We start from the raw sequence: 27,803 nt of genomic DNA, 5'->3' as shown, positions 1-27,803 counted from the left end.
GGGGCGGGGACGCGCGGAGCCGCTAAGGCGGGGAGGAGGCGCCCCGAGCCGCGGGGCGGGGGCGGGCGGGCGGCGGCGCGGAGCGGAGCGGGGCTGCGGCGGGGCCCCGGCTGCTGTGTGCCCGGGTGTCCGACAGGGGTGCGCCCGCCGCCAGCCCGGCCCCTCCTCCGAGCGGCTGCCGCAGCCTGAGGTAATCTCGGCCCCGCGCTGGGGGACGCGCAGGGGCGGGGCGGGGGGGGGGGCGGCGGGAGGCGAGGCGGGCCGAGCGGCCGGGAATGCCCTCCGGGGGCACCGCGTGGGGTGGGGCCGCCGGGCCCGGCGCGGGGAGCAGCTGTCCCGGGTTAAAAATACCCCCGGCCCGGCCCTCCCCCGCGCTCCCCGCCCCCGCGCCCGCCGTGCCCTTCCGTCTGGGCCGCAGCGGCCCCTCCCGGGCCACCACTCCGCCTTTCACCAATTTGTCCTCTCGCTGAGTTGGCCCCGGAGGGAGGGGCGGGGAGACGCCGTCAGAGAGATAGTGGGAGAAGGTGCCGCCGAGATAAGGGAGAGCGCAGAGGAAGCGGGGTAGGAGCCGGGGCAGGAGGAGGAGGGAGGAGGAGAGGAGGGCGGAGGGGCCGCGGGAGGAGGGCGGGGAGGAGCGCTCTTCCTGGTTGGGCCCTGCCCTGAGCCGCCACCCGGGAAGGCAGCCGCCTGGACTGCAGCGATCCCCCGACCACTGCTCCCCCCAGGTAAGGAGCTGGGTGGCCCGGCCAGGATTCGCCGAGCCCTGGCCACTGCTCTCGGGCTGAGGGGCTGCCCCTGCCCCGAGCCTTCTGAGAGCCCGGACAGGGGCGGGGGCTCGGCAAGCCGCGCAGCCCAGGCAGCCGGCCCAGCCTGCGCTCACCAGTCTCCTGGGGCTGGGCTGGGGGAAGGCCGGAGGGGAAGGGACTGAGGCCCGGCAGCCCTGGATCACTCAGCCCGTGTCACGGGTCTGGGGAGGGGGACCCTGGCTGCCTGGAGTTCTCGGCCTCCAAGCCGGGGAAGGGGGGGCCGGTGCCTAGGAGCTCGGCTGTTTGGGGACGGGGTTACTGTGTCGTCTCTAGGCTCTGCCCTGCCCCACCTGCCTGGTCGGCTAAGCACAGGACTGCAGGCCCAGGACAATGGGAGTGTGGGAAGGGAGAGCATTGTGTAGGGGTGGGGAGGTGGTGGCCGCACACCTAGGGGCAGAGCAGCCTCTCTCCTGGTTTCTGGGGGTATAGGGAGGTGGCGGAGAGTCTCGAGTTCTGTGAGGGGAGCAGTGAGGTGGGGAAACCCCAGGTTTGGAAAGGAAGGGTGCTGAGCGGCAGGCAGGAGCCCCAGTTCCAGCCCTGGGAAGGCCTGGGTTCTGAGCGGCTGGTCTGTCCTGCAGGATGGCTGAGGAGATCATCATCCCAGTGTACTGCACGGGAGTGTCTGCTCAGGTGCAGAAGCAGCGGGCCAAGGAGCTGGGCCTTGGCCGCCATGAAAACGCCATCAAGTACATGGGCCAGGACTATGAGCAGCTGCGGGCTCATTGCCTGCAGAGTGGGGCCCTCTTCCGTGATGAGGCTTTCCCCCCGGTGCCCCAGAGCCTAGGCTACAAGGACCTGGGCCCCAACTCCTCCAAAACCTATGGCATCAAGTGGAAGCGTCCCACGGTGAGAGGGACCCCTCTCCCCAGGGGTGGGAGTCCGTTTACCCCTATCCTGGGTGAGGAGTGGGAAGAGGACTCGAGGTCGCTGGCGGGGACTGGGGTCTGGGGTGGCTGGCTTCCAGTTTCTCGGAGGGCTGGCCCAGAGACAGGACTCCGGGTCTCTTGCAGGAGCTGCTCTCAAACCCCCAGTTCATTGTGGATGGAGCTACCCGTACAGACATCTGCCAGGGAGCACTGGGTAGGCCCTTGTGGTGGTGGTGTGGGGGGGGGGGTTCTGTGTGTTTTTTCCAGAGTAGTTCCCCAGGCCTGTTCTTTCCCGCTCTGCCCTAACCCCTCCCTCCCTCCTGCAAGCTCAGGCAGGCTCTAGCTATCAGTGCTGGGCTGGTTTGCCTAGATTCCTAGGTCTTTTCTCTAAGCTGAGGGACATGGTGCCCAGGGAATCCCAGGTTCTCCCCGGCATAGGCACTTGCGCATCCCTGGGAGCATTTTTGCAGAGCAGTCCTGATGTGGGTCCCTCCCATCCCAGGGGACTGTTGGCTCCTGGCCGCAATTGCCTCCCTCACCCTCAATGACACGCTTCTGCATCGAGTGGTTCCACACGGCCAAAGCTTCCAGAATGGCTATGCCGGCATCTTCCATTTCCAGGTGAGGAGCCCCGAATCCACCTAGGACCAGGGCATGGGGGAAAAGAGGGGTAGCAGGCACTGGAGGAGGTGAGGACCAGTGACCTACAGCAGTCTGAAGTTAGGGTGGCTTAAGTCCACACCCTGCAGGGATCAGTCCTTCCTCTAGAAAGAATTTGACCTCTTGATGCATCTCAGATCTGTCATGTGTGAAACGGCTGGGCAGGCAGGTATTCTGGCTGGCAGTCTTCCTGTGTGGTTGTGCAGATCAGGGAAAAAGTGCTTGGAGGAATAGAAAGATCTCTACTATTTCCTGTGGGACAAGTCCTTTTCCTCCACGGGGTCTCAGTTTCCCGTCTGAAAAATAAATAGTGTTCCACTGGGGAAAACAGAGCAGCACCCGTGGCCATCCCCACCCGTGGCGCAAGTCTCCCCACCCACGCACGCCCAGCTCCTCTAGCACTTTGGCGACCTGCAGAAAAGAAAGGATTAAAACTTTTTAAACCTGCTATTCCCTTTTTGCACGCAAGGGCCCATTTCTCAAGTCACACTAAGGAATTCTCAGTGAGCTGATGTTGGGAGAGACACACCCCCAGCAACCCTGGGTGAGACCCTCTGGCCCTAGTGGCCCCAGCCCTGCCCCGGGGACTCCTGGGTGCTCTCTCCTGCCGCCTGCTCAGGGAGTCCCTTTCCCCATTCCATCCTGCCCTGGGCCGGTGGGCGGGGCCGAGCGGACCGGCCGTGCCAAGTGCGCACCTGTCCGCACCGGCTTGCAGGGGCGTGGCCTTGCTGCCCCTTCCCCTGCCCCCTTCCCTTACTCCTCTAATCCGCTCCTCCCTGGCCTCTTGATTGGCCCATTCCACATGTCCCCCTCCCCCCTCACTACTTGGGCCCACCTCCTCCCCTTGCCCCGATGTTCTGCACTCCTTCCCACCTCGATTGCACTTGATCACTTCTGGCCCAGGCCCCTGACGCTTCTGGCCCTAGGAAACCTGTTTCTCTCGCCATCTGTGAAGCAAACCCATGCATGTGAGAACCACACCCATCTTGTGGTCTAGATGCCACATTTTGGATCCAGACTTTATTTACAAATGTATCCCCCCACATCCCCCCTCAAGACACACATCCCGACCTAGAATGAACTAGAATGCGGAGGGGGGGTAGGGGTCTGGTTCCACGAGAGCCAAGCCCCCAGGGCTTTCCAACCTCAGCCTACTTGAGGAAGCACCTTGGTCTGTTCTAGAAATACCAATAATGCTGTCCTAAAAGCTTTATCTTTGTGATCATGGTTGGTTTTCCCTTGAGGAAGGTCCTGCTGTTCCCTTTTATGGCTAGGGAAACTGAGGCTCCGAGAGGAGACCTCGCTCAGGCTCCTAGATCTAGAGGTCCGTGATCAGGCATCTAGCAAATGGCCGGGGAGGCTGCCGGGCAGATCCCACAGCAGGTGCTCACTGTGCTCTCGTCCCCTCCAGCTCTGGCAGTTTGGGGAATGGGTGGACGTGGTCGTGGATGACCTGCTGCCCATGAAGGACGGAAAGCTGGTGTTTGTGCACTCTGCCCAAGGCAATGAGTTCTGGAGTGCCCTGCTCGAGAAGGCCTATGCCAAGTGAGTCAGGGCCACGGGCCACTGCAGGCGACCCTGGGGCCTGGGGTCTTGGCTTGCTGCCAGAGTGCTGACCTGGGGCTGCCTGCAGGGTGAATGGCAGCTACGAGGCCCTCTCTGGGGGCAGCACTTCAGAGGGCTTCGAGGATTTCACAGGCGGGGTCACCGAGTGGTATGAGCTGCGCAAGCCACCCAGCGACCTCTACCAAATCATCCTCAAGGCCCTGGAACGGGGGTCCCTCCTGGGCTGCTCCATTGACGTGAGTGCACCCGGCCTTGACCTTTCCGCCCCCACCCGTAACCTGTTTTCTTTTCCAGCCCAGCCTGGCCTCATCCTGGCCCCAGGCTTGGTTCCAGACCCATCATCTCACCCCATCTCTGGATTCTCACCCAGCCTCATACATCACTTCAGTCCCATCTGCCTCCTTCATGGATGGTGTCATTTCTGTCCCCCAGACTTCAGACCTCAGCTTGTTTTCCCGCCCTTCTGCTGCCCGGTCCTGTCATCAGATGCTCTGCCCATCCGCTCTCCAGCTCCCCAGCCTCCAACTTCAGCTCTTCCCTAGCCTCAGCTCCTGCTGGCCCAGCCTCCTTCACCGCCCCCTCCCCCCGCCACTTTGCTGCTCTTCTGTTCTCACCACTTACCCTTGATCTCAGGCTCCTCCCCCTCCATCACTGCATCCTCAGCTCTAGCCCCATCCCCACCCTCCACCTTCTTCCCCAGTCCTAGCTGACTCCAGCCTGTCCTCACCCCCTTTTCCACTTCACTGTGTCCCTCCACGCGAGGGCCCTGGGGCTCTGGGGGACCTATGTACCACTGTCCGTGTGTGCACTTGTGTGTTTGCATGGGGTCTGGCCAGCCCTGGCCAAAGCAGTGTCAGTGGGCTGCCCAGGCCCCCCTGCCAGTGGTGGCATTGGTGGAACGAACCCCCCCTTCTAGGGGCAGTGTGTGTGGGGGCGTTAGGCGGAATCAGGGTCCCTGCCTCCCACTCCCAAGAGCTGTCGTATATGCATGGGAATGTCTGGGACCTATGATGGGGCTCACCTCCTGACTGGGGATGGGGATGCCCATGGTCCCTGGAACCTGGCCCCTCACCATGGCACATGTGTCTCTGTGCAGATCTCCAGCGTTCTGGACATGGAGGCCGTCACCTTCAGGAAGCTGGTGAAGGGCCACGCCTACTCTGTGACAGGAGCCAAGCAGGTACCAGCCCACATGGGGGCCTTCCCGGGAAGATGGTTCCTGCCTCCTTGCTTGCCTTTGCCTGTCTGGCCTGTGACCAGAGCCATGGGAGGGGCTGGCTCTTTGACCTCTTCGGGCATCTTACTTGCGTCTTGCGGCCACTAATCCTGAGATGTCTATCTTACTCTGATTTTCTGTAGTTTGTGTGCAGAGCTGCCTCCCTCCGTGGTAAATTCCTAGAGAAAGGGCTGTATTTCCCCTGGTGCGGTGCTGGGTGCTGAGCAGGGCCCCTGAGGGGGGAGGGGCAGGAAGGGATGTTTGAAGTGCGGGCCAGAAGCAGGCACTCATGAGAGCTCTGGGGAACAGGTGAACTACCAGGGCCAGAGGGTGAGCCTGATCCGGATGCGGAATCCCTGGGGCGAGGTGGAGTGGACGGGAGCCTGGAGTGACGGGTGAGGGGCAGCGGACGCTGGCTGGGGAGGCTGGGGGAGGCTGGTCAGTGCTCTGGCATCTCTGCCGGGGCTCTGCTCAGGACTGAGCGGGGTGGGCCCATCTCTACGTTACTGGGTCTGGGGGACTGTCCTGATACAGCTCAGGCCAGGCATCCTCGGAGCTGGCCCTCGTATGACAGCCCCTGGAACTGGGACCTCGGGCTTGACCACGCGGAGGCCTTCTGACCTGGGCTCAGGGAGGACAGGCTCCAGGGACTGAGGCTGGCTGGTCAGTTTCTGCCAGCGTCCGGCAGCGCCCTTCTCCAACCCCCCCCCCCCCCCAGCTCCTCGGAGTGGAACAACGTGGACCCTTACGATCGGGAGCAGCTCCAGGTCAAGATGGAGGATGGAGAGTTCTGGTGAGGAGCCTCCTCCCCCGTCTAGCCCCTCTTGGAGCTTGCGCCTCAGCTCCCGATCCCCAAGAACCCTGCACATGCCCCTTCCCTCTGTGCCCTGGCTGGGGACTGTGGCTCACCTCTGTTCCGGAACCCCAGGATGTCCTTCCGAGACTTCATGCGTGAGTTCACCCGCCTGGAGATCTGCAACCTGACGCCTGACACGCTCAAGAGCCGGTCAGTCCGCAAATGGAACACCACACTCTATGAGGGCACCTGGCGGCGGGGGAGCACCGCAGGCGGCTGTCGGAACTACCCAGGTGACCTGACCTCGCGGCCCGCAGGGCGCCCACGGGTGGCTTCTGGGCCCGGCTGCCTCCTGGCTCTTGGGCTTCGCCCCCTGCGCGTCTCCTCCCTGAGCCTCAGTTTTTCTCATTTGTGAACTAGCATGGTTGTACTGACCTCTGGGATTTGCTTTGAGGAGTAAAAGGTTGATTGACTAGTCTTTACTCCTCATTCTGGAACCTTCCCTCCTGGCTCACTGTCTTTCTGCCTGGGCCTCCGTCACCTTTCCCTGAGCTTCTGAATCCATGCGGGTGACTTGGGCCACAGCCTGGGCTCTCGATTCCTCCACATCCTCACCGGCAGTGACCTTTTCTTCCGCCTTAGTTCAACCGCCCCCCCAAAGGCCCAGCGGAGCCGGACCAGACATTGCAGCCTGACCTCTGCCTTGACGCTTTGGGCTCCCTCATTCTGCAGCCCTCAGCCTTGTCTAACCGTCTGGCCTGTTAAGCCTGCTGTTGCTCTATCCTTCATCTCTCATTATGTCTTCTCTTCTCATTAGTTCGAGTCAGCATTGTAATCTTGTCCCTGCAGACATTCTGGCTCCTGGCTCCCTCTTCCCCACCCCCGCCCCCAGCACCCGCAGAATCCCAACTGAACCCTCTCCATCAGCTCCAGGACCACTGAGTGGGGCTGGAGAGAAAATCACACAACGGGGGCAGCATTTGCCCTCCAAATTCACAGCCGTACCCCTCAGAGGACCACCTTGCGTGGTCCCCAGCATTTCCCCTGCTGATTAGGAACCATTAGGAACGTTCCCACTCCCTCAAACCTGCCTCCGTGCTTACTCCCACCTGTCGACCCGGCCTTGCACTTCCTTGAGGGGTAGCTGTCTTCACGCAGGGCACCTCTTGTATTCACCCCACCTGTCTCAGCCTGTGCCCGTCGTCACTGCTTTCTCAACTGTGACAATGACAGAACTGTCCGCGCTCACAGGGACCAGCCCTGCCCCTGCTCTGGCTCCCATTCTCCCACGTGTCTGAAAGCCGTTGGCTCCATCATCGATCACCTCTGGGTCCTGTGTCATTGTGGAGAATCCTGTCTTAGAGTAACTCTCTCGTGACCCCACTTCCCCACCCATTGCTCTGCTCCCCTTCAAAGCAAAATGTTTTAGCTTACCACACTCCCTGTTTCCTTTCCTGCTTCCAGTTCAGTTTTTTTAACCCACTGTGGTCCAGCTTCCATCCTCACCATGTGACTGGTCCTCTTCTTTTTTTTTTTTTTTTGAAGATTTTATTTATTTATTTGTCAGAGAGAGAGACAGAACACAAGCAGGGGGAGAGGCAGGCCGAGGGAGAAGCGGGCTGCCTGCTGAGCAAGGAGCCCGATGTGGGACTCGATCCCAGGACCCTGGGATCATGACCTGAGCCGAAGGCAGCCGCTTAACCAACTGAGCCACCCAGGCGTCCCTGGTCCTCTTCTTTTGAAGTCCACCCACATCTTTGGCTTTGCCAGACTCCCCCACTGCTCTGTTCTCACGTCCTACGTCATCCGTGTTCCCAGCATGGCTCACAGCCCTGTTTGGAAGCATTCTTCCCCCTCATGGGGATCCAGTTTCAGGTTTTGCTCAAATAGATAACAACTGTTTCCTGCATCATTTATTGAGAAATCTGTCCTCTCCTCACTGCCCTGTGGTGACAGCTCTGTCCTGTAGTTCCCATATATGTGTGGGTGTCCTTCTGGGCTCACCATTCCATCCTTTGGTCTTCCCCTCTGCTGATAGCACATCAATTTCATTGCTAGAGATTTATAAGAAGGCCTGCTTTGGGGGCAGGGTGAACGCCTTCAAGAGTCTCTTAGCTATTCTTGCCCTTTGTTTTCCTGTATGAATTTTAGAATCAGCTACTAAGTCCTACAAAGAATCATTTTGAGACTTTAATTTGGAATTGTCCTGAAACTATAGATCGATTTGTGGAGAACTGACGTCTTTATAGTTTTGAGTTTTCTTGTCTAAGAATGTGGTATATCTATTTATTTTGGTCTTCTTAGCGCCTTTCAAGAAAATTTTATAATTTTCACCTAAAGAACTTATACATCTTTGAGATTAATTACTAGATACTGTATCATTTGTTGGTATTATAAATGGTATCTCTTTTAACATTGTATCTCCCAAATAATAATTGCTGATACAGTAACATGCAGGTGACCTTTTAAATTTATTTTGTATCCAGCAAACTTTTTTTTTTGAGAGAGAGCATGGGGTGAGGGAGTAGAGTTGGGGAAAAGGAACAGAGGAGGAGAGAGGATCTTAAGCAGGCTCCACGCACAGCATGGAGCCAGACATAGGGCTCGATCTCATGACCCTGAGATCATGACCTGAGCTGATAGCAAGAATCAGACACTTAACTGATGGAGCCACCCAGGAACCCTCCAGCAAACTTTTTAAACTACAATTAATTTTTTTTTTTAAGATTTTATTTATTTATTTGACAGAGAGCACAAGTAGGCAGAGTGGTAGACAGAGGGAGAAGGAGAAGCAGGCTCCCTGCTCAGCAGGGAGCCCGATGCGGGGCTTGATCCCGGGACTCCAGGATCATGACCTGAGCTGAAGGCAGTCGCTTAACGAACTGAGCCACCCAGGCGCCCTACAATTAATATTTTTTAAGGATTTTATTTCTTTGAGAGAGACAGAGATAGTGACAGAGATAATGACAGAGATGGCTAGAGAGAGCACAAGCTGGGAGGAGAGGGAGAAGCAGGCTCCCCACTGAGCAGGGCTCGATCTCAGAACCCTGAGATCCTGACCTGAGCTGAAGGAGATGCTTCACCAACTGAGCCACCCAGACACCCCTGGGCTGGTTTTTCTATGTAAATACCTAAGGTGATAATTTTCCCTCCAGGTGCATCTTTCAGTGACACAATTTTGATACATAATGTTTTGAAGACTTGTGATGTGATTCACATACTATAATGTGTACAGTTAGTGGTTTTTAGTATACCTGTAATGTTGGGTGGTCACTACCACCATCTAATGCCAGAGCCTTTTCACTAGTCCCCAAAGAAATCTCATATCTGTAAGGAGTCACTCCCTCTCCCCCTCTCTCCCCCTAAGCCCCTGGCAACCGCTAATCTACATTCTGTCTCTCTTTTTTTTTTTTTAAGATTTTATTTATTTATTTGACAGAGACAGAGACAGTGAGAGCAGGAACACAAGCAGGGGGAGTGGGAGAGGGAGAAGCAGGCTTCCTGCTGAGCCGGGAGCCCGATGTGGGACTCGATCCCAGGACCCTGGGATCATGACCTGAGCCGAAGGCAGTCGCCTAACCAACTGAGCCACCCAGGCGCTCCATTCTGTCTCTATAGATTTCCCTCTTCTGGGCATTAGTATAAACGGGATGATATAATACGTGGCCTTTGGTGCATCACTTCTTTCCCTTATTGTAACATTTTCAAAGTCTGTCCATGTTGTAACATGTATCGGTACTTGATTTCATTTTTACGGCTGAGTAATACCCCATGGTGTGGATAATACCACATTTGGCTTTTCATTCATCCGTTGATAGACATTTAGATTGTTTCTGGGTTTTGGCTATTACGAGTAATACTGCTGTGAACATTCATATACCTGTATTTGTGTGAGCAGATGTTCTCTTGGGTCTGTTAGTAGGAGTGAAATTGTTGGGTTGCATGGTAATTCCATGTTTAACCTGTTTTTCAAGGTGCCAGCACCCATCCGTGGTACATTCCCGCCAGTGGTGTCTGAGTTCCAATTTCTCCACATGCTTGTCAACACTTCTTGTTGCCCAGGTTTTTTATTATAGCTGTCCTGGTGGGTATAAAATGGCATCTCATTGACAATTTGCATTTCCTTAATGACGAATGAGGTTGATAAAAATGTCTTTTCATGTATTCATTGGCCACTTACATATATTTTTCAGAGTTTCTATGCAAGTAAGTTTGACCATTTTTATTTATTTAAAGATTCTATTTATTTATTTGACAGAGAGAAAGAGAGCGCACAAAAGCAGGGGGAGCAGCAGAGGGAGAGGGAGAAGCGGGTTCCCCGCTGAGCAGGGAGCCCAACACGAGGCTGGATCTCAGGACCCTGGGATCATGACCTGAGCCAAAGGCAGATGCTTAACCGACTGGAGCCACTCAGGCGCCCCAAGTTTGCCCATTTTTAGATTGGGTTGTCTTTTAATTGTTGGGTCATAAGTGTTCTTTATACATTCTGGATATGATTTTATGAGATTGATGATTTGCATATAACTTCTCCCATTCTGTGGGTTGTCTTCATTTTCTTTCTTTTTTTTTTTTAAAGATTTTATATATTTATTTATTCATGAGAGAGAGAGAGAAGCAGAGGGAGAAGCAGGCTCCCAAGGAGCAGAGAGCCCGATGCGGGACTCGATCCCAGGACCCTAGGATCATGACCTGAGCTGAAGGCAGACGCTTAACCGTCTGAGCCACCCAGGCGCCCTGTCTTCATTTTCTTGATAGTGTCCTTTGAAGCACGGAAGTTTTTAATTGTGATGCCCAATTTTTCATTTTTTTTCTTTTATTGCTCATGCTTTTGGTGTCATATCTAAGAATCCATTGTCAAATCCAAGACCATGAAGATTTACCCTTGTGTTTTCTTCTGAGCGTGTTATAGCATTAGCTCTTATATTTAGGTCGTTGATCCATTTTGAGTTAATTTTTGTAGAGGTATACCTCAGAGGTAGATACTGCGGACTCATTTCCAGACTACCACAGTAAAGCAAATCCCGCAATAAAGCAAGTCAGATGAATATTTTGATTTCCTGGTGCATATAAACTTATGTTCACATGATATTGTATTTTAGTAAGTGTGCAGTAGCATTATGTCTAAAAAATGTACATACCTTAATTTGAAGATACTTTATCACTAAAAATACTGCCATTTCAGCTTTCAGCAAGTTGTAATCTTTTTTTTTTTTTAAAGATTTTATTTATTTATTTGACAGAGAAAGACACAGCGAGAGAGGAAACACAAGCAGGGGGAGTGGGAGAGGGAGAAGCAGGCCTCCCACGGAGCAGGGAGTCCCATGTGGGGCTCAATCCCAGGACTCTGGGATCATGACCTGAGCCGAAGGTAGACGCTTAACAACCGAGCCACCCAGCTGCCCAGTTTATGTAATATTTTAAATCCCCTGTTGTCATTCCAACAGTCTTCACAGCATCTTCACCAGGAGTAGATTCCCTCTCAAGAAATCACTTTTCTTTGTGAAGCCGTAAGAAGCAGCTCCTCATCCATTAAAGTTTTAGCATGAGATTGCAGCAATTCAGTGTCATCTGTAGGCCCCTCTTCAAATTCAGTTCTCTTGCTGTTTCTGCCACATCTGTAGCCGCTTCCCCCACGGAAGTCTAGGATCCCTCAAAGTCATCCATGAGGGTTGTAATCCACTTTTTCCAAACTTCTGTTCGTGTTGGTATTTTGACCTCTTCCCCTAAATCACAAGTGTTCTTTTTTTTTTAAGATTTTATTTATTTATTTGACAGAGAGAGAGAGAGATCACAAGTAGGCAGACAGGCAGGCAGAGGGAGAAGCAGGCTCCCTGCTGAGCACGGAGCCTGATGTGGGGCTCGATCCCATCATGCTGGGTTCATGGCCTGAGCCAAAGGCAGACACCTAACTGACTGAGCCACCCAGGTGCCCCTAAATCACAAGTGTTCTTAATGGCATCTAGAATGGCGAATCCTTTCTAGGTATTCTTTTCTTTTTCTTTTATTAAAAGATTTTATTTATTTGAGAGAGAGAGAGCACAAGTTGGGGGGAGGGGCAGGGGGAGAAGCAGACTCCCTGCTGAACATGGAGCCCGACTTGGGGCTTGATCCCAGGACCTTGGGATCACGACTGGTGCCGAAGGCAGACGCTTAACCGACTGAGCCACCCAGGCGCCCCTCTAGAAGGTTTTCAATTAACTTTGCCAAGCTCCATCAGAGGAATCACTATCTTCCTTACAAAAATGTATTTCTTAAGTAGTTAGACGTGAAAGTTGAAATTACTCCTTGATCCAGCGCCTGCAGAATGGGTGCTAGGTTAGCAGGCGTGAAAACAACATTAATCTCATTCTTTGTCTCCATCAGAGTTCTTGGGTGACCAGGTGCATTGTCAAAGAACAGGCAAAGGAATCCTCTGAGCAGTAGATCTCAACGGGGGTCTTAAAATGTTCAGTAAACCATGTTGTAAACAGATGCGCTGTCACACAGGCTTTGTTATTCCATTTAAAGAGCACAGGGAGGGGCACCTGGCTGGTTAAGTGGGAGGAGCATGCGACTCTTGATCTCCCTTGGCATCATGAGTTTGAGCCCCAGGTTGAATGTAGAGATTATGTAAAAAAATTTAAAAATTTAGAGAGCACAGGCAGAGTAGGTTTGGCATAATTCCAAAGAGCCCTAGGATTTCTGGAATAGTAAACGAGCACTGCCTTCAACTTAAAGTTACTAACTGTATTAGCCCCTAATGAGAGAGTCAGCCTACCCTTTGAAGCCTTGAGACCAGGCATTGACTTTTCCTCTCTAGCTATGAAAGTCCTGGGTGGCATCTTCTTCCAATAGAAGGCTGCTTTGTCTACATTGAAATTCTGTTGTTTAGTGTAGTCGCCTGCATTAATGATCTCAGCTCGATCTTCTGGGAACTTGCTGCATCTCCTACATGAGCACTTCCTGCTTCCCCTGGCACCTTCATGGTATGGAGTTGGCTTCTTTCCTTAAACTTTATGAACCAACCTCTGCAACCTTCAAACTTTTCTTCTGCAGCTACCTCACCTCATTCAGTCTTCATGGAATTGGACAGAATTAGGACCTTACTCTGGATTAGATCTTCGCTTAGGGAATGTTGGGGCTGGTTTGATCTGTCCAGACCACTAAAACTTCTCCTTATCAGTGATAAGTCTATCTCACTTTCTTATCGTGTGTGTTCACTGGAATAGTGCTTTTGTTTTATTGTTTTTTAAGATTTTATTTATTTATTTGAGAGAGAGAAAGTGCACAAGCAAGGGGGAGGGACAGGCCAGGCACCCCTGGAATAACACTTTTAGTTATCTTAAAGAACTTTTCTTTTGCATTCACAACTTGGCTGTTTGATGCAGGAGGCCTAGCCTTCTGCCCCTCTTGGCTTTTGACACGCCTTCCCCATTAAGCTTAATCATTTCTAGCTTTTGACTTAAAGTGAGAGACATGGGACTCTTTCATTTGAACACTCAGAGGCCATTGTAGGATTATTCATTGGTTTCATTTCAATATTGTTGTGTCTCCAGGAATAGGGAGTCCCCAGAAGAGGGAGAAAGATGGGGGAACAGCCAGTGGGTGGAACAGAACACACAGCATTTATCTAAGTTTGCTGTCTTACGTGGGTGCAATTTGTGGTGCCCCCAAACAAGCACAATAGTAATATAAAAGATCATTGATCACCATAGCACCATATATGGTATGAGATAGGTGCCCAACTTAATTCTTTTGCGTGTGGAAATCAGTTGTTTCAGCATGATCTGTTGAAAAAACTATTCTTTCCCCCATTGAATTGTCTTGGCACCCATGTCAAAAATCAATTGGCCATTGATATGTACGGGTTTATTTTTGGACCCAGTTCTTTTAGTTTATATATCCCTTTTTTTTTTTTAAGATTTTATTTATTTACTTATTCATTCATTCATTCATTTAGAGAATGCAATGGAGGGGGAGAGGGAGAGAGGATCCTGAACAGATTCCATGCTGAGTGCAGAGCCCAGTTCAGGGCTCGATCTCACAACCTTGAGGTCATGACCTGAGCTGAAATCAAAAGTTGGATGCTTAACCGACTGAACTGCCCACGCGCCCCTATATATCTGTCCTTATGCCTGTACACTGTTGTAATTACCGTAGCTTTGTAGTAAGTTTTGAAATCCGGAAGCGTGAGTCTTATAACTTCTACGTTTTTTCATAATCATTTTGATTTCTGGGCCCCTTATAATTCCATGAGTCTGAGGATAATGCTTTTCCGCCTCTTTGAAAAAGGATGTTGGGGGCGCCTGGGTGGCTCAGTTGGTTAAGCGACTGCCTTCGGCTCAGGTCATGATCCTGGAGTCCCGGGATCGAGTCCCGCATCGGGCTCCCTGCTCAGCAGGGAGTCTGCTTCTCCCTCTGACCCTCCCCCCTCTCATGCTCTCTCTATCTCATTCTCTCTCAAATAAATGAATAAAATCTTTAAAAAAAAGAAAAAGAAAAAGGATGTTGGAATTTTGATAAAGATCACAGTGAATCTGCAGATCACTTCTGGTAGTGTTGACATTTTAATAATATTAGGTTTTCTGATCCATGAACTTGGGGTATCTTTTTATTTTTTCATGTCTTTAATTTTTTTCAGCAATGTTTTGCCATTTTCAGTGTTCAAGTCTTTGAACTCCTTTGTTAAATTTATACCTAGATATTTTATTCTTTTGGGTACTATTGTAAAGGAATTGTTTCCTAATTTCCCTTTTCAATTGTTCATTGCTGGTATATGGAAACACAACTGATTTTTGTGTCTTGAGCTTATAACCTGTAGCTTTGCTGACTTTGATATTAGTTCTAGTAACTTTTTTGTGGATTCTTCATGTTTCTCTATATACAGGATCATGTTATTTGCAAATATAGTTTTCTTCTTCCTTTCCAATTTGAATACCTTTTTTTCCCCTTGACTAATTGCTCTAGCTGGAACTTCCCATACCATGTTCCTGATCTTAGGGTGAAAGCTTCAGTCTCCGCTACTGAGTATGATATTAACTGGCTTTTCCCATAAACACTCTTTGTCATATTGAGGACATTCCATTTTATTCTTAGGTTTTTTTTTTTTTTTAAAGATTTTATTTATTTGACAGAGGAACAGCAAGAGAGGGAACACAGCAGGGGGAATGGGAGAGGGGGAAGCAGATTTCCTGCTAAGCAAGGAGCCTGAAGCGGGGCTCGATCCCAGGACCCCAGGATCATGACCTGAGCAAAAGGCAGACGCTTAATGACTGAACCATCCAGGTGTCCCTATTCTTAGTGTTCTGAATGTTTTTACCATGAATGTGTGTTGGACTTCATGAAATGCCTTTTCTGCATCAATTAAGATGATCATGTAAGTTTTTCCCCTTTGTTCTATTAATGTGTAGTGTATTAACATTGATTTTCTTATGTTGAACTATCCTTCATTCTTGAGATAAATCCTATTTCATGGGGTCTAATCCTTTTAAAATACTGTTGAATTTGATTTGCTGGTATTTTGTTGAGGATTTTTACTTTGATATTTGTAAGTGATGTCCTGTGATTTTTTTGTGATGTCTTTATCTGGCTTTGGTATCAGGGTAGTGTCACGTAGAATGAGTTAATTTATCAAAAAGAAATGATAATGTAAATGAGAAATCATGTAGAATAGTAATTAAAACACTTTGTGCCTATATTAGAAAAGAAAGATCTGAGATCAATAACCTGATCTTCTACTTTAAGAATGTAGTAAAAGTGCAAATTAAACCCAAAGCAAGCAGAAGAAAGGAAATAATAAAGATGAAAGGCCAAAGAAATGAAATAGGGAATAGAGAAAAAAATAGAGAAAAGTCAATGAGACCAACAGTCAGTCCTTTGAAAAGCTCAGCAAAATTGGCAAATCTTTAGCCAAACTAAACAAGAAAAAAGAAGACTCAGATTACTAAAATCAGGACTTAAAGAGAGAACATCACTACCAACCCAACAGAAACAAATGGATTATAAGGAAATACTGTGAATAGTTGTGTGCCAACAAATCAGCTAACCTAGATGAAATGGACAAATTCCTAGAAAGAAACAAGCTACCAACATTGACTTAAGAAAAATAGAAAATCTGAATATACCTGTAACAGTTAAGAGATTGAGTCTATAACCAAACCTCCCAGTTATAACCTGCCAGTTATTGTTTTATTGTTGATTTCTAACTTAATATCCTTGTAGTCAGAAAACACAATCTATATGAGATCATAGCTTTGAAATAAACAGAAGCTGGTTCTACAGCCCAGCTTGTGGTGAATTTTACTCAGTGTTCCCGCATTCTGGCAAAGACTGGTTAACACTTCTCAATTTTGTATTATATGCCAAGCACTCCTCTAAATATTTTAAATATTTAGTTAGGGTAGGTAGGTATTATGAGGTAGGTACTATTATTATACCTGTTTTACAGTTAAGGAAGGTGAGTCACTAATCTAATAAGTGATGGAGCTGGGATTTGAATCCAGGTTTGCAGCCCTGCAGTCTGTTCTCTTGACCATTACACAATTCTGAATGTTAGGGGGAATGTTTTATAATTGTCCACCATATCAAACTTAATATTTCGTCTGCTTAATCTGTCAGTTACTGGAAGAGGGAGGATAAAATCACACACCCTCCTGATGGTTTTGCCAGTTTCTCCCTTTATATCTATCAATTATATTTCTTTGCATATTTTGCATTATGATATTAGGTGCATCAAGCTTAGAATTGTTATAAGTTGCTAGTGAATTGAACCTGTTTGTTACTTTCGTTGTTATTTAATGGCTCCCTTCTATGGTAATAATTCTTTTACTTTTAAGTCTATTTCAGTCGATGTCACTATAGCAACTCCAGTTTTCTTTTCGTTAGTAATTTAGTGGTATGTTTTGTTATACTCTTTTTTTTAAAGATTTTATTTATTTATTTGAGAGAGAGAGAGCACACACGAGCAGGGGGAGGGGCAAAGGGAGAGGGAAAGCAGACTCTGCTGAGCAGGGAGCCCAATGCAGGACTTGGTCCCAGGACCCTGAGATCATGACCTGAGCCTAAGGCAGATGCTTACCAACTGAGCCACCCAGGGGCCCCTTGTTATACTCTTTGATGTCTAATCTTTCTATAACTCAATGTTTTGGTTATCTCTTGTAAACAGACTATAGCTGGCTTTTTAATCCATTTGAAAAATTTTGCCCTTTGATTAGAAAGTTTAATCCATTTACATTTGCAGTGATTATTAATAACTTTGTATTTATCTCAGCAGACTTACTGCACATTTTCCTCTTGTCCCTCCTGTTATGCCTTATTTTGCATTGAGTTCTTTAACCTTTTTCTCTACTAGCTTTTCAGTCTGTGAGCTTGGAAGATATAAGTGCTTTAATTAATACATTTTTTTTAAAGATTTTATTTATTTATTCATGAGAGACAGAGAGAGAGAGAGAGAGAGGCAGAGGGAGAAGCAGGCTCCCAAGGAGCAGGAAGCCCGATGCGGGACTCGATCCCAGGACCCTGAGATCATGACCTGAGCCGAAGGCAGACGCTTAACCATCTGAGCCACCCAGGCGCCCTAATTAATACATTCTTAAGTTAGTTGATCAATGCAAAGACCTTAGACTACTTAACTTGGATAAACCCCCCCTTTGTTTACTATGCTGTTTTTAGTTAGTATTGTAATTCTAAACACTTTCCTTCCTGCTGTCAATTAAATATCATCATCATTATCACTATTTGATGTAGCCCAGATTCACTGGATTATCCACATAATGGTATTTTTGCTCACCATTTTCACAGCTTTCATCTGAGATCATTTTCCATCTCCCTGAAACACATGCTTTTAAATTTCTTCTTCTCCTTCACCTCCTCCTCCTTCTCCCTCTCCTTCTATAAACTTTCACACTATCTCTGTAAAATGCCTCTATAGTGTGCTCATTCTTGACAATTCTCTGGACAGAAAATTCTAGACTGCATTACTTTCAGCCCATTGAAGGGGTTACTCTTTCGTTGAAAGTTACTCTTTATTCTGAATCTGTTGTTGCTCTGTGAGTCAGGACTCTGTCTCCCATGCCTCCTGCGATGCTTTGTCTTTTCTGTTTGGTTTTGTTTTCTAAAGATTTTATTTATTTATTCATGAGAGACACAGAGTGGTAGAGGCAGAGGGAGAAGCAGGCTCAGGAGCCTGATGCGGGACTCGATCCCAGGACCCCGGGATCATGACCTGAGCTGAAGGCAGACGCTTAACCGACTGAGCCACCCAGGCACCCTGTCTTTTCTGTTTTAAGATTGTTTATCTTTGATATTCTGTCATTTCACCATGATGTATTGAGGTGTGGATTTCTTTTCATTCCACTCTGGATTCATTGGGCTTTCTCTGTCTGGAAATTGATGTATTTAGACAATTCTAGAAAATTTTTAGTCATGATTGTCTAGTATAGCAGCTCCTCCTTATACTCTTCATTTTCTCCTTTTAGAATTCCAATATAATGTAAGCTGGAACTCCTCACTCATTTGTCTGTGTCTCTTAACATCGCTTCAGTTTTCCATCTCATTTCCCTGGGTTGCATTCTGGATAGTTCCTTCAGATCCATTCTCAATTCACTAATGGTCTTTTTTGCTGCATCAAATCTGTTGGTTAATCCTTCTAACAAGTACTTAATTTTGTTAAAAATTTATGTCTAGAAGTTCTAATGGCTCTTTTTCAAATCTGTTCATTCTTCCTCATGTATTCAAGCTTTTCATTTATTTCTTTAAATAGAATAAGACTAGTCTTTTATATTCTGTGATTATTTCAATATTTGAAGACTCGGTGGGTTGGTTTTTGTCCACTCTGGCTGCTAGTTTTCACTCCTCATGCCTTCTTACCTTGTGAGATTTTTGACCCGTTTGGCCTACAACTTCATCGGTGGGAGTTCTTTGAGTCCTTGGGTGAAGTTAGGTTCCTCCAGTGTTTCTGTCAGTCACCTGGGATGCTGCCAACCCAGGACTCTTTCAAAAATAAATTCTCTCCTTAAGGTTTCCTTGACCTTACAGGCAACATGAGTTGAAACTGTAAGCTTGGGGCGCCTGGGTGGCTCAATCGGTTAGGCAGCTGCCTTCAGCTCAGGTCATGATCCCAGGGTTCTGTGATCGAGCCCTGCATTGGGGCCCTTGTTCAGCGGGGAGCCTGCTTCTCTCTCTGCCTGCCACTTCCCCTGCTTGTGCTCTCTCTCTCTCTCTCTGACAAATAAATTAAAAAAAAAGAGAGAAAGAAACTGCAAGCTCACTTGGAGGCTTGTGGCTATAAATTCTCCGGAAGATTTTTTTTCCCCCTCTTCTCAATGGGGTTTATTTTTCTTTCACACTTAACGCTGTTGGCATTCCTCATAGGGGTCCCAGTTTTATCACAAGGATCTCCTATTAGATTTTATCTCCCATCCCAGTACCCAGGGCTCAGGGTCTCCAGGAATCAATAGAAGTCCTTTGGCATTATTTACCTTGCAGGCTCCTAGTGTCTTTTTTTTTTTTTTTAAGATTTTATTTATTTATTTGAGAGAGAAAGCATGAACGGGGGGAGAAGGACAAGCAGACTCCCCGCTGAGTGGGGAGCCCCATGCAGGGCTTGATCCCATGACCCTGAGACCATGACCCAAACTGAAGTCAGACACAATCTACTGAGCCACCCGGGGCCCCCCACCTAAGTGTCCATTTTTTAAAAAGGGCTTTATTGAGATGTAATTTACATACAGTACAATTCACCTACTTAAAGTACAAAATTCAGTGTGGCTTTTCACATATTGTGCATTTCTCACCACATCAATTTTAGAACATTCTTATTACCCTCAAAAGAAACCACACACCCTGTGGCTGTCACTCCTGAGCCTGTCTTCCTCCTTATTCCCACATAACTGCCAACCTACTATCTGTCTCTGTGGATTTGCCTGGTCATATACTTATCCATGTTAGAGAACCTAGCAGTACTCCATTCCTTTTTGTTGCCGAATAATATTCCATTGTTTGGTTACACCACATTTTTTTTTAATCTATCCCTCAGTTGATGGACAATTGGGTTATTTCTACCATTTGGATATTATAAATAACGCTACTAAGAATATTCACATACAAGTTTTTGAGTGGCCATATGTTTTTGCTTATCTTGGGTATATACCTAGGAGTGGAACTGCAGGGTCATATGATAATTCAGTGTTTAACCATTTGAGGAACTGCCAGGCTGTTTTCCAAAGTGGCTGCCCCATTTTACTTTCCCACCAGTAGTATCTGAGGTTCTGATTTCTCCACATCCTGGCTAGCACTTGAGAGTATCTGTCATTTTGGTTAGTGTCACCTTGTGTGGGGGGAGGACGGGAATGCTGTGGCTTATTCGTTTCTCTAAAAAGCAGTTTCGCGTATTGTATCCAGCACCTGGTTGTTTGAGGGGGTTGTGAGCAGCTGAATCACCAAACTCCCAGAAATGTCTTTGTCACCTTTGGCAGCTCTGAGGCCTCCCATCAGACCCTGCTTTCTCTTTTTCTTTCCTAAGTCATTGTCCACACAGCAGTTTTAGCTACCTTAGCAAATCTGAATCCATTCATGCCCCTCCTGCTGCAAGCCTGTTGGGGGGGGGGGGTAGGTCCTTTTGCACTTCAATTAAAACCACACTCCTTACCACCCACCCTGCTCCCACCCCTTTTTCCCCTTTCTGGATCCCCAGTGCTCGCTGGAGCCAGATGCTGCATCAGACCCTGGCTGTCCCCTCATGTGTGGGGCTCTTGGTTCTCTCCTGCTGCCCAGGGTCTTCCCAAGGGCTTCTCCTTCCCATCTCTCTTAAATGTCACCTCCTCAAAGATGCCCACCCTGACCAGCTCCAGCTTGCTTTTTTTTGGTAACTGTTCTGTTAATTACACTGACTAGCGCCTACTTTGCCTCCCCTCCTGGAATGTGAGCTCATGAGGGTAGGGACCGTGTGTGTCCCCAGTGCACGGCTGTCACGTGGCACACGGTGGGCACTTAGCAATATTTGTTGGATGGATGAATGAACGGACACATGGGGGAGGGGAAGCCTGGAGAGGGGGGAGGGTCCGCTCTGCGCCGTTCCTCCTCTGATTCCTGCCGACCACCCGTCGCTACAGCCACCTTCTGGGTCAATCCCCAGTTCAAGATCCGGCTGGAGGAGACAGATGATGCGGACGACGACTTCGGGGCTCGTGAGTCAGGCTGCAGCTTCGTGCTAGCCCTCATGCAGAAGCACCGCCGCCGCGAGCGCCGCTTTGGCCGCGACATGGAGACCATTGGCTTCGCGGTCTACGAGGTGAGCCGCGAGCCGGGGATCTCAGAACCGGCGGGGAAAGCCGCCTCCCGGTGCACTGTAGGCGATCCCCAACAGGGGGCGCCGGAGGACACTGCCTCCGTAGCCCCGAGGCAGGCAAGGACACTGTCCCTTGGAGGCACCTGCTGAGGCCATTCTTTGGCAGAGGGATCTGGCTTAGTTGACAACTGGGAGGTAGCTTCTAGGGGACAGACTTGGGCTCAGCTTCAGAAAGAAGGAGGCAAGTGCGCTGTCCTGGAGTAGTGAGCTCCCTGTCTTAGAAGTATGTAAGCAGAGGCTGGCCTAGGAGGGCCCTGCTTCACTCCCTATGTTCAAGACAGAAACTTCTGGACCTTCCTGGTGGGGGCAAAGAATGGCCACAGTCTTGGCCCAGGCCCAGAGCTCCTGGCTGCAGACTGGTATAGACCTCTGATGTCTCTGGACTTTGGGACATTGCAGGTGGCCACCCTGGGGGCTGTCCTGGGTGCTCTGATTCAGAGCCAAGGCCCAGGGTGTTCTGAGGATGAAGAGGACCCTGCCTGGGCCCCCTGTCTTGAGGTCCTGAGGTCCCTCTCTGGTGTGAAGACAGGTCTGGGTCATCAGTGGCCCCGAGCCCTCCCTCCTGGTCTCTTCATCCCATCATTCTTAAGAACTCAGGGCCTCTGCCCAGCCATGCTGCACCCCCCCTCTTCTGGGCCAAGCACACATCTCTAACTCCTCCATCTCTCTGGCAGGTCCCTCCGGAGGTAGGTGTGACAGCAGCCTCACCTGGATTTACATACCCCTGAACACAGAGGGCCCGACGGTGCCCAGAGGGGAGCAAGATGGCAGCAGGCCCGCACGTAGAGAGTTAAGAAGTCACCTCATTTTATTGCTCGCTAACTGTCCTCCTCCCCCGACCCGGGGCAGGGGGCAAACACTGCTGTCCTGGGGGCCAGGGCAAGTAATAAGTGAGGGAGCTGGGTTTGAACCCTGGCCCTCAGAGTTCTCCTCCCCTCAGATGCACACCTGGGGCTCGTCCCGTCTTGCTGTTTCCACTGAGTAACGCTGGCTGGGGCTACCTGGGGCTGGCTGAGTGTTCCGCACCCTCGAGCAAGCTGCCTAAGCCTCCGTGTCGGTGTCTGTTAAATTTAGGGCACGAAAGCGCCATCTCACAGGGCTGTCGTGAGCTTTAAATGAGGGGCCCCGTGGAAAGTACCCTGCGCTGTGTGACTTGGGGAATAATCATGGGAATGTTATTTCAGTGGTGTCCTAGTATCTCCATCCACCTCCAGAGTGTCCCCTCACCTCCGCCCCGTGCGGAAGGCAGGGTTGTCGCTTTCACTTGACCCGAGGAAACTGAGACAGAACGATTTGTCAGGGTCGGGGTCGGTGGGCAGCTCCTGGGGGTGGGGGGCGAGCGGCCAGCTGCAGCCCCCGCTCCCCCCTTGCCTCCCACCAGCTGGTGGGCCAGCCGGCAGTGCACCTGAAGCGGGACTTCTTCCTGGCTAACTCGTCGCGGGCACGCTCGGAGCAGTTCATCAACCTGCGCGAGGTCAGCACCCGCTTCCGCCTGCCGCCCGGGGAGTACGTGGTGGTGCCCTCCACCTTCGAGCCCAACAAGGAGGGGGACTTCGTGCTGCGCTTCTTCTCAGAGAAGAGCGCCGGGACCCAGTGAGTAGAAGGCCCCTCGCCAGTGCCTGCTCCCCACCTGCCACGGGTCCCCCTGCACCCCGCCCTGACTGGCCCCCCTCTCTCCCCACGTCTGCAGGGAGCTGGACGACCAGATCCAAGCCAATCTCCCTGATGAGGTGCGTGCCCTGCCCCTCCCCCCCCACCCCACCCCCGTGCCTTCCTCCTCTGCCTCACCCTGGGTGTATCATGGGGACCTGGGTGTCCTGGCTCCTGGGAGGAGCCATACAAGGAATCCTAATCCCTCATCTGCCCAGCACTTGACAGTTTGCAAAGGACTTTGAGATGATAATGGTGCAAGGTCTTTGAGGTCTTGTCTCTGCCGGGTCTGTGCTGAGCTCTTTACTTGGTCAACCCGTTTCCTCCACAACAACCGTGTCAGGGTGCCGTCACCATCTCCCCCTCCAGCGAGAAACTCACGTTCAGGGAGGTTAAGGAACTTGCCCAAGGCTCACCCCCATCATGGAGCTGAACTACACCCTCCTCAGGCCACAGAGCCCTGGGCAGGAGGAGAGTGGGGTCTAGATTCCCACTTTCCAGGTGAGAAGAGTGAGGCTCAGGCAGGCCATGGTGATGAGTGGTCCCAGCCTCGCCCCAGCTGCTGCTCATCAGGGGCCCGGCTGGAGCACCCCTGACCTGCTCTCCCCCTTCTCTCCATCCAGCAAGTGCTCTCAGAAGAGGAGATTGACGAGAACTTCAAGGCTCTCTTCAGGCAGCTGGCAGGGGAGGTAGGCTGGGTGTGCTGGAGCGAGGGGCTCTGGGGCACCAGGGGACAGCCTTTCCCCAGGGCGGGTGCCATCCTCCCTCTTCCCCCCAGGACCTGGAGATCAGTGTCAAGGAGCTGCAGACCATCCTCAACAGGATCATCAGCAAACGTGAGCGTCCCAGCAGCTCTCCACCCTGTGTCCTCACTTCCTCCAAACCCCAGAATCTAGGCTTCTGGTCCCACATTGAGCCAAACCCAAGCCCTTGGTCTTCATGGGTGGGTGAAGCCCTACTCACCCCCTGCTGAGCCCTGCTCACCCCCACTTTCCTCTCAGACTGCTTCCATCATCTTGCCGGTCCCTGTTCTCTATGCCCAAGTTCTGGGACCTGATGTGGTTAGAAGCTGAGCTGCAGGCAAGCACCGTAATACGAAGGAGCAGGCCCCCCTTCCTCCAGAAGATACATCCCAGGGCCGGGCCGAGTGGCTTCGAGCAGAACGTGGCTGGCTTCACTCCCCCGTGTGCACAGCCAAGAGCAGCCACCCCCCGACCTTCCCTTTGCCCCCACCTCTGACCTCCTTCCACGCTGCTCCCCTCAGCCCAGAGCCCTCTCCTCTTGCCCCCCTTTGGGGCCTGCGGCAAACCCCAGCCCTTCCGTGGCAGCCTTGGCCTCACGTTTCTACTGCATTTGTCCCACTTCTGTTTGGCACTGACTTCCTTTCATTCATGGCGGTTCCATGGCAGGGACACTGTTGCTGGGACACCGGCTTGATTGCTTAACTACTTTAAACTGTGCTCACAGTAAAAATGATCTGACACACCCACCGTGCTAGACTTTACACACCATGCGCCGGGAATCATGCTTCCCTGGTCCCTGGGCCCCCAGCACAGGGCAGGCCCCGGAAGCTCGCTGGTTGGGGAGTCAGAACTGATTTTCTTTCAGACAAGGACCTGCGCACCAAGGGCTTCAGCCTAGAGTCGTGCCGCAGCATGGTGAACCTCATGGATGTATCCTTTGCTTGTGTTTCCTGAGGCTGCTTTGGTTTGGGGGGGTGGACGTGGTGAGGGAAGGACGCCCCGTGACCTCTCCCGGGAGCAGTGCAGAGAAAGGGACAAAACTCTGTCTAGTGTGGATGGACAGTTTTCCTGGGCAACTTCCTATTGATTGGGAGGGGGAAACTGAGGCACGGGCTCTGTGTTGTGGGAGTTAGAGCAGGGCCTAGGTCCTTGAGTGACCTTAAGGCTGGTGCTTTTTGCACCCCTCCAAGCCCAACCCACCTGGCTGTGCAGGCTCCTGCCCCTTCCCCTTTTCTCTCATCTTCAGGTCAGTCTCCGTTTCTGCCTGGTTGCTCCTTACCCTGTGCCTGGTTTAAGCTTCTTTTTTTATTTTTTATTTACTTATTTTTAAGATTTTATTTATTTATTTGAGAGAGCGAGAGAGAGAGAGTGAGCACAAGTGGGGTGAGGGTCAGAGGGAAAAGCAGACTCCCTGCCAAGCAGGGAGCCGGATGCGGGACTCGATCCCGGGACTCTGGGATCCTGACCCGAGCTGAAAGCAGACGCTTAACCAACTGAGCCACCACAGCGTTCCTGGTTTAAGCTTCTTAACAGTAGCACCCCAGCGGGACGGCAACGGGAAGCTGGGCCTGGTGGAGTTCAACATCCTGTGGAACCGCATCCGGAATTACCTGGTAGGTGGTCCCGTGGTCCCTGTCAGCGCCCTCCCTCCGCTGTAGTTGCAGTCCCAGGAGGGGCCAGCTGCATGGTCCCTCTGCCCTGGGTCCGCCTCTCCAGATCCCAGCTCCTGGCCCAACTTTCAGGTCTTTCCCCTGCACCCTCAGCAAGCCCCCACCTGGGGGGTGGGGGGGACCGGAAGGGCTGGGTGACCCCCCTCGGCCTGGCCCTCACCCTCTGCTCCCCCCTCCAGTCCATCTTCCGGAAGTTTGACTTGGACAAGTCGGGCAGCATGAGTGCCTACGAGATGCGGATGGCCATCGAGTCTGCAGGTAAGGCCGGAGGGCCGGAGGCTGATGGCCCCAGGCTGATTTCCTGCCAACGACCCAGGGTGGCAGGCCACCACCCTGCCCTTGTCCTTGGGGTGGTGACGGTGATGGGGTATGGCAGTAACAGCCATCTTCTGACTTCTTCCCGTGATGACTGAACTAAGTGCTTTATCAGCATTTCCTCTTGCCCTCGCTGCAGCCTAACTGGGAAAGGGTCTCTTACTATCTCCGCTGCACACAGAGGAAAGTAGGGCTCAGAGAGGGAAAGCCAGTAGCCTGTGGCCACACAGCCAGACACAGGTGGAGCTGGGATTCAGAGCCTCCAGTGAGAGAGGTGCATGTCAGGATGAGACCAGGGCTTTCCGCACAAATAAAACTGGGCCCCTGGGCCCTCCCCAGCCAGCTGATTCCCTGGGGCCATCGGACCCTGCTTGCCCAGCCCCTCCCAGCACTGGGCCCTACTCAGGAGGTCTTCAGGCCTCGGAGCTGCAGGGCTCACCCTGCATACCCCCCAGTCCCCCTCCCTGGCCCGTCGGGCCAGACCACGCCTCCCTGGCCCTAACCCACTCTCCTGGGCCAGGCTTCAAGCTCAACAAGAAGCTGTATGAGCTCATTATCACCCGCTACTCCGAGCCAGACCTTGCCGTGGACTTCGACAACTTTGTGTGCTGCCTGGTGCGGCTGGAGACCATGTTCCGTGAGTGTCCCATCTGGCTCCTGCCGCTAGTTCTGTCTCCCGTCAGCTGGGGGGGAACGACAGGGAGACATAGGACACACGTGTCATGGCGTGTGCCAGAACGGCGAAGGTCTCTGCACTTGGGATCCTGAAGGCTGAGTGCCAGGAGTCTGGGGGAGTGGGGACCTGGCAGCAGGGGTGGGCTCAGGCAGCAGAAAGAGCTGTTTCCCTGGCAGCGACAGGTGAGGGCTTGGGGTGCTATGGAGATGGGGGGGGAAAGGGCAGGGGGCAAGGTGGGTCCTGGCCCTGCCTGAGTGTCCCACTGAATTCTCAGTGCCAAAACATCTTCTTTGGAATGTAGGGTTTTTCAAAACTCTGGACACAGATCTGGATGGCATCGTGACCTTTGACCTGTTTAAGGTGGGAACTTGCCTTGGCTGTGGCAGGGGAGGGTGTTTAGGGGTGATGGAGCTTTCTCACCTGCCTGTGGCGGGAGCCTGTGGCCTCAGACCCAGCCCCAAAGGCCAGGCCTCCTGAGTCCTGGAAGGATGGGGTGGGGTCGTCTGGGTCCTGGGAAGGGAGCAGGAAGGGAGGGCCAGGCTCGCCCGGAGGTCTCTGTGGGAGCCAGCACCCTGGTCTCTCAGGGTTATAGGAGGTAAGAAGGTGCCCTCCTCCCCCAGAGGGTTCCCTCCCACCTGCCCTCAGTGGTGAAGCGACGGTGGCTTCTGGGCTGGGAGGCTGGACTTCACGCTTCTGCTGTCCCCGGCTGACCCGTCTCTCTGCCCCCTTCTGCAGTGGTTACAGCTGACCATGTTTGCATGAGGCAGGGGCTCAGGGCCCCCCGCTGTGTTCCTCTCCCTCATCCGCCCAGCCATGCCTTCCCGCCGTGCCACACCAGCTGCAAGTGCCTTCCTCGGACCAGGAGGCGGCCTCGTCCTCCTGTCCCCTCACCTCCCAGCTGCCACAGTTCATCTGCTCTGCGGAGAGCTGTGTGGCCTTCCCTGCCTTCGCCAGCCCTGGGCTCGGATGGACTCCCCCGCCCCTCCCCTCGTCAAACGAGCAGCTTTCGCTGTTCCTGCCTCAGGATGGGGCTCCTGGGGGAGCTGACAGCCCCAGGCCTCCTGGCATCTCCCCATGTGTCCTCTCGCCTTGCTCCAGAGACCACCCACCTAGCCTAGCCACCTGGCCCCACCTGCGGACTGTAGAACATAACCACTAACTGCACAGTCTGCAATCCAGATGTGCAGGGCCCCTCCCAGCGGAGGCCTCCTCCTGAGGCTGGGAAGGCCCGTTCCTTCCTGTGCAGAAACCAGTGCCCCTCGCCTCCATGGCCTGCCCACCACCCCCACCCCCAGCCCTGCCCCACCTGCCAACCAGGAGTCGCCTGGACTGAGGGGTAGTCAGGTGCTCCCTCCCTCGCTCCCTCCTTTTTTATATTGGTGATTTTAAAGGGGACTCTTCAGGGACTGGTGTACCAGTAACAGGGGTGCCAGAGGCACCTGGGTGTGGGGTGGGGTGGGGTCTCACGTTTCCATGCCGAGGAACCCCCAACAATAAAGGAAAAGGCCCCACAC

At 51.8% G+C, this 27,803-nt stretch overlaps 1 protein-coding gene across 4 annotated transcripts; it reads left to right on the top strand.

Moving 5' to 3' along the window:
• The first annotated feature begins 57 nt into the window (after positions 1-57).
• Positions 58-27,800, top strand: CAPN1 (calpain 1). Of its 4 annotated transcripts, none has more exons than XM_045893321.3 (22): positions 58-190; positions 1,385-1,652; positions 1,817-1,886; positions 2,175-2,293; positions 3,744-3,877; positions 3,966-4,134; positions 4,995-5,078; positions 5,424-5,509; positions 5,833-5,907; positions 6,043-6,203; positions 21,000-21,178; positions 21,910-21,921; positions 22,617-22,828; positions 22,926-22,965; positions 23,509-23,574; positions 23,664-23,721; positions 24,494-24,558; positions 25,173-25,241; positions 25,478-25,556; positions 26,134-26,250; positions 26,591-26,649; positions 27,025-27,800. In XM_045893321.3, the coding sequence occupies exons 2-22, from the start codon at positions 1,386-1,388 to the stop codon at positions 27,049-27,051; spliced, it is 2,148 nt and encodes a 715-aa protein (XP_045749277.2). In that variant the 5' UTR covers positions 58-190; position 1,385; the 3' UTR covers positions 27,052-27,800. The 4 variants fall into 4 exon arrangements, with proteins under 4 accessions (XP_045749277.2, XP_045749276.2, XP_045749275.2 ...); XM_045893320.3 differs by lacking the exon at positions 58-190 and adding an exon at positions 415-561; XM_045893319.3 differs by lacking the exon at positions 58-190 and adding an exon at positions 581-725.
• The last annotated feature ends 3 nt before the right edge of the window (positions 27,801-27,803 follow it).

Source organism: Mirounga angustirostris, unplaced genomic scaffold (assembly GCF_029215605.1).
Source record: "Mirounga angustirostris isolate CCGP_5_RB_7025 unplaced genomic scaffold, mMirAng1.0.hap1 SCAF_13, whole genome shotgun sequence".
NCBI lineage: Eukaryota > Metazoa > Chordata > Mammalia > Carnivora > Phocidae > Mirounga > Mirounga angustirostris.
The sequence above is the reverse complement of the archived record's forward strand: the minus strand, read 5'-3'. Positions and strand labels throughout refer to the sequence as shown.

What these genes read in the sequence shown, in the direction of transcription:
- CAPN1 (XM_045893321.3), top strand. Translation starts at nt 1,386, where the DNA reads ATGGCTGAGGAGATCATCATCCCAGTGTACTGCACGGGAGTGTCTGCT. An exon ending in ACCGCATCCGGAATTACCTG is followed by an intron (nt 25,242 to 25,477) that starts GTAGGTGGTCCC and finishes TCCCCCCTCCAG; the next exon opens with TCCATCTTCCGGAAGTTTGA. An exon ending in TGACCTTTGACCTGTTTAAG is followed by an intron (nt 26,650 to 27,024) that starts GTGGGAACTTGC and finishes CCCCTTCTGCAG; the next exon opens with TGGTTACAGCTGACCATGTT.